Source organism: Nematolebias whitei, chromosome 13 (genome assembly GCF_014905685.2).
Source record: "Nematolebias whitei isolate Nwh7 chromosome 13, NemWhi1, whole genome shotgun sequence".
Lineage (NCBI taxonomy): Eukaryota > Metazoa > Chordata > Actinopteri > Cyprinodontiformes > Rivulidae > Nematolebias > Nematolebias whitei.
In genome coordinates this window covers 16,047,525-16,053,929 of record NC_056510.1, presented here as the reverse complement: position 1 = coordinate 16,053,929, position 6,405 = coordinate 16,047,525, and the positions used below count along the sequence as shown (strand labels likewise).

The 6,405-nt window shown below is 40.9% G+C and overlaps 1 protein-coding gene across 1 annotated transcript in view; it reads right to left on the bottom strand.

Moving 5' to 3' along the window:
• Window positions 1-6,405, bottom strand: part of LOC119419557 (E3 ubiquitin-protein ligase SH3RF3-like) — a 111,221-nt gene continuing 104,816 nt past the window's right edge. The window contains exons 9-10 of the mRNA XM_037686902.1: window positions 1,575-1,954; window positions 1-169 (exon numbers count right to left, since the gene is read on the bottom strand). Coding sequence (XP_037542830.1) covers window positions 1-169; window positions 1,575-1,954 — 549 coding nt within the window. The remainder of the gene's footprint in view (window positions 170-1,574; window positions 1,955-6,405) is intronic.

Sequence of the window (6,405 nt, the reverse complement as noted above, 5' to 3'; positions counted from 1 at the left end):
TCAAAAGCTCTCAACAAAACTGCCAGGAAACAAACCCGTCTGACCCGTCCTCTGCAGGGTGCCTTTGTACCAACCATCCTCCCTTTTCTTATGAACAAACACCACGTCCCCTTCCCGTAGTTCGATCTCAGCCTCACTTTGAGGAGGGTAAGGTACAACCACACGAAACCTGACGAACAGAAAAAGACATAAAAGCTGGTCAGTGGCATCTTTACCTTCATGCCCCAAACATCATATCTAGAAATTTTATTTGAGCAGATTTTAATGTTTTGTTTCAGCTTCGAGCTACAACAAAATCTGTTGTAACTAGAGTTTAAATCCTTGTTATAATTCCTGATTAAAACAACACACATTTGTCTAATCTTCACTGAAAAGGGATCTGATTCAGAATCAGAATGCTTTTATTGTCATTGCACAAGAAGCACAACAACATTTCATTTCCGTACAGCCCGTCCAAAGAAACAAAAAGACAACCAAACAACATAAGACATGGGTAGACGGGTGCCTGAGGCTGCAGCCATCATGGGAGGCGCTGCCCTTTTCGTTAGATAAGGAAAAGGGAAACACGAGGAAAGAGGAGGTTAAAAACATACAAAAAAATCATATCTCACACTCTGTCCCTAACAGGACACAGTGTGAAGTTGCAATAAAAACCTTAGCACAAAAAAGCAACACACAGATGATATAATACAAACAGCACAGGACAGTGAGCAGAAGCAGGGCAGATAGGGGGAAGAGTGGGAGGGGAAAAAGTGTCCGCCTTCACCGAGAGCAGGAAGAATTCATGGTTGATTTACGTATATGCCGTGGGTCTGAGGTAAAGTCATAACTCTAAAGTGGACATTTCAGCTTTCATTGAATCGGCTGCACTTTGAGATGCACACGTGGACACAGCCCTGCAATCAATTTTTACTCCTCCTCCACACGGTCAGAAATTTACCAATGTATCGGTTACACATTTGATTCCTTTCTCCGCTCGCCTCTCAGGCACAAACAGCGCTAACCAAGTGACTGTCAGTCTGGCAGCTCACCGCTGACAGTAATGATGCATGTTACTGTTAAATGCTTCGTTCCTCCTTCATGTCTTGAGACAAAACTGAAGGATGCAAATGACTTTTCTTGTTTTTCTCCAGGGGGATTAAATCTGTGTTTGAGGGCAAAAAATAGATCTATAAAGACAAAGTAAGCAATGCATCACATTTAAAATAAATGTTTTATTATACTCATATTATCAGTGAGGTCTTTAAAAGCCTTGAAAAATCACAGTTCTTTATTGAAAACCATCATGTCCAGGAAACCACAGTGCAATGTTCACTCAGCAGTAGTGATTAATTGCTCATGAAAGAACCTCTGGGTGGTTCTGACTCTGTTTTCATTCACTTTCTGCTGTAGATTTTGTTATGACTGACTCCCCCTGGACCACGTTAGATCCTGTGGTTGAATTCCTCTAACTCCAAAACCCACAAACTTGTCAGAAAATATTTCCTGTTATTTGAGTTTTAAATGGCGTTCACCTTGCTTGAATTATTCATTGCAATGCTGGCACTGTGTCTGTGTGTAAAGTTTGGACCCACCTCTCTCTTGACAAGGGTTTGGGTTCAGGCTGGAGGACCAGAAGAGCACTGCCTGCTCGTGTAGCCGGGGGCGACATTGGGAAGTTTGTGTCCAGGGATCCGGACTTCCTGTGCAGAGGCTCCAGCCCTATCGCCCCCGACATGTCGCTCTCGATTGGACAGGAGCCGGCCCGGCCCTGCGACGCCATTGGACAAGAGCCGGAGCGACCGTGGTGGTGATGATAGTGAGGACGGTGGGTTGGATCGTTGGGTCCGGCGCCTGGGCCAGCCAGCGAGGGGCCGTGGGTGGGTGGTGAGGATGGGGGAGAGCGAGGTTTCCTTTTGGCTGCGGCCCCTGACAACAGCTTCAGCAAACCTGCAGCTTTTCTCTCCTTTTGAGGCTGGAGGGATGTAAACAAACATGTAGATAAGTAGAATTAAAACCCTTCTAACAACTGAAAATTTCTTACAGTAGAAAACACAATAAAATTAATAAAATCTAGACCCTTTTTCACTTTAAAGTTAAAACATCTGAGGGATTATTAAAATGTCAGGGTTCAAAGTGACTTCAGTGTGTTTTAAACAGCAGTATAACTGAGTGATGTGGACAGAGATCTATTTCTCTACATGCTGAAGTGGCTGTATTTACTAAAGACAAAGTGTTTCTTTAAAGCACCTGTTAAAGCAGATTGATGCTTTTCAATTCAGGCATTTTTTTTATGTGTGGTGTTTTTGAAAAGAGGCCATAAAATCCTACCCATTCAGTCAAACTCTGGCAGCTCAATGGGATTTTACGTTTTCAATCATGACAATGTGGATCAATATGGAGCATGCTGGAATGTGTGGAGCTACATCGCTTTCACAGAAACTTCATTGTGTTTCCTTTTCTACTCAAACTGCAGGGTCAAGCAGCACATGGCGGATCTTTAGAAATGGAGAGAAATATGTGACACTTCAATGAACTTTTTCTTAAAATTCATTTATAAATGTAAAAGCAATGATTTATAAAACCATCTGAGATCCGAGTGTCACATCTCCAATCCACAGCAAAAACAACCCTCATGTGAATCTTATAAAAAAAAAAAATAATAATTACAACAGGAGCAACAAGTGCAAAGTTTTTATTTTATATTGTAAAATTTTGCTTTTGTTTCTGGTAAAAAACAAACAAAAAAACTAACAAACTGTATTTTTGTTAAACTAAAGCGCTCCATTTCAACATTTTTTTCCCTAATTCTCTTATTGACACAGACACAAGTGCTCAACAAGGCACTCACCCAAACACTTTGACTTCACTTTACCTTTTAATACAGAGATTTTAGTATTTCCTCCCTGTAGTTTTTTTCTAAAATATGTTATTACTCACTATTTGCATTATACATAGTTGTTTTAAGCACACTATGGCGTGGTGTTAAAACATGCCCTCAGATTTTCTTCCTGCAGTTGAAACAGGAAAAATGAAGTAAAAAAGATGGGTTATGTTTTTGGGGCAGAGAAGAAGAAAGCAAAAGGTGAACATTGAAAAGAAGAAGAGAAGAAGTGGTGTAGGCAAAAAGAGAGAAAGAAGGATGAGGATTGAAAATGGCACAAAAAGTGTATAATCACTGCCTTCCTTCTTTTATCTGCAGGCTTAAAGGCTTAATCTGCCTCCTGTGAGTCTGTGTCTAATCAGTCTGTTGATGTTGTTCTTTATTTCACCACCAGAGGGCAGCAGCCGCTCACCTTTAAGTTTGACCCAGAGCGCAAGTTCAGGCTCATTTTGCATCATCTGTTTGTGTGTTTGTGTTTTGTTTTTGATTTTTACCCAACATGCAAAAACATTAAAAACTACATGCACATGATAAACTCTGTGCAAAAATTTCTCCCTGGATAGGGCAGCTTTTAACTCAATCAGGAGACTTTTAAAGAGCAAAAATAAAATAAATTGCATGCATGAAATGCAGCAAAGGGTGAACGACTTTAAGTTTGTATTGTTAAAGAAAACCAAGCATAAAAACACATTAAAACTCTAAGATAAAGTTGCAAGTTCCGCATTTGCAAATAATAGGTATAATATGAGGAAAAGAGCACAAATGCAACAAAACAGCACACAAACGAGTTCAAACAGAATCCAAGGCCTTAAAATCCCAACTCAAGTTATTCAATATGTTTATTGGCATTTTAAAACTTTTTCTGGTCTTGATGACATCTCATAAGCACTCCTTACAGCTTTTTCTTGGCAGCTCCAGAGGTAGTGCAGACGTTTTGGAAACTAGCATGCAGCATAACTCTGTGTCCACACCAGTATGATCTGTAACACCAGCTGTGCTCCAGACAGTGTGTCAAACACAGATTAACCCAGTGTGAGTCAGCATAGCTGCTTTGTCATTTCCTCTGTAACACTATGTGACTGAGTGAGGCCACGTTCCCTTCCTAACTTCAGAATTGATGTTTCTGCTGTCTTCGGCTTGAAGCAATAAAGACTTGCTGAAAATAAGGGACTAGACTAAATACTTATTAAATGAAAAGCCTTGCATTAATTGAAAGAAGAATGCATATCACTTGCCATCATTCATGTTCAAGTTTTAAACTTAGATCAGCTTATATTGGGGAATGATGGAGTCATTTGGTCAAAGTTTGAAAATAACTCATGATATTGTTCAGAATATAACTGCTCTTTGAAGTGACTAAGTGTATTTAGGATTAATTTATTAGGATTCTTAGGTTATTAGGATTCTCTTTTAACAAGAAAAATGAAAAGATTTAAGAGATGAGTTTTTGTCAGAACTTTAACATCTGTGATGGGGTAGAGGTTGGACAGCTGACTTGATCATTCAGCTGATCCAGCCAGGCTGTCATGTTTGCAGATGATAATGGTTGGATGCATCACAAACAATAATGAGTCCAGCTACAGGCAGGAGGTGGAACACCTGGAGAGCTGGTACAGGAAAAACAACCTCCACATCAATTGGAAGAAGATGAAGGAGATGATTGTGGATGTCAGAAGGAACAATCCCCCTCCTCCGAATATAGGAGGATCTGTGGTGGAAGTGGTCTCCAGCTGCAAGCACTTGGGTGTACACCTGAATGACAACCTCAGCTGGGGCAACAACACCACCAGCCTGATCAAGAAGCACATCAGTGACTCTTCTTCCTCAGGTGGCTGAGACGAGCTGCTCTGGGAAGCTCAGTCCTCACCTCCTTCTACAGGTGTGCAGTGGAGAGCATCCTGTCCTCCAACATCAACATGTGGCATGGAGGCTGCACAGCTGCAGAAAGAAAATCTTTGCAGAGAGTGGTGAAAGCTGCACAGAAGACTGTTGGAGTCAGCCTCCCCACTATCACAGACATCTATACCTCCAGATGTAGGAAGAGAGCCACCTGCATCACGAAGGACCCACTCACCCAGCACACACACTTTTTGACCTGCTCCCCTCAGGCAGGAGGTTAATGAGCATTAAGTGTAGAACCACTAGACTGAGGAACAGCTTCTACCCTGAGGCTGTTAGACTCATGAATTCCTAACCCGAGTAACCACTGTAATGCCACTTTAACTGGTGATATGTCACTTTATCTGTGCTGCTGATTATCCATGCTGATGATTTCTTGCCTTTAAGCTGCTGTATTTATACCCATCTGCTCACAACAGGCTCAAGTTCAAGCTGCTGTTTAATACACCATATTATATTATATCACATTATTATTGTTTAGCGCACATCTGACATCCTTGTATACAGTTTATTTTATTATATTTTATATTTGTTCTATTTTTGTGTGTAACTGGGACCTGGAGTAAACACTTTTGTTCCACCTCATGTACCGCATGTGATGCGAACGACAATAAAAAAACCTTGAACCTTGACTTGGGACCAGAAAGTTGTGGTTCCACTCCCTGCCGTTCCCACGTCATTGTGTCCCTGAGCAAGACCTAATCCCTAATTGGTCCATGGGTGCTTACATAGCTGCCCAGTGATCCACCTGGGTGTATCTCACATGTGATGGGTTAAATGCAGACAACTGATTTTGTCATTGTACGGGAACATAAAATGACGACAACATGTAGCACTTTACTTTACCTTATAAGGTCTGACCAGGAAGTTAAAATGTTCCATCTCAACCAACGTTATAAATCACATTTTAAAAACAGCTAATATCTTGCTGGATGTTTTTTGTAACAAGATCAATATGCAAGATCCAGTCCTGAATGTGGCTTTTACAATGTAAGTTAAAACCATCTACAGTATGAACAAAGCTTCTGTCTGCTGTTCAACAGCCAGTGAGCTGTTTGTCAGCCAGCCATGGAGTTAGATTAGTTGTTCCAGACTCCGAGGCCAACAGTGAAACAAATGGAGCTGAGACAAATGCAAGCTTTCTGTGCCATCTTTCACTGTTGGTGCAGGATGGCTCATTGAGCAGCTGCGCCAGATCCCTGGGCGAACGACACTCGCGAAGGCAGATGAAGTACATGCACACGTTCACATATATACATTTGAGATTTTAGACCCACAAGATGACAGTTTTTTTTTTTAAAACTTGTTAAATCATAAAAGGGAAGTTTTTAAATGAAAATAAAAATATCTGGAGTCCAGAACAATCAAAGCAGCCCACTGTACGCTTTCCTTGAACTTATTATCTGTGCTCACTGGCGTAAATATTCTGAAAAGAAGGATTTCAGGCTGATTTAAAGTCCAGAACAAAACAGTAATTAAAAGAGAAGTTTAGCTATTTTCCCTAATGAAAAACAAGTACTGGTATTATTCTGTTACATATGGTGGCAGGCAGGCTTACATCTGAAACAGGTACTTGAATAGATAATTGGGTTATGAATCCATCCATCCATCCATCCATCCATCCATCCATCCATCCATCCATC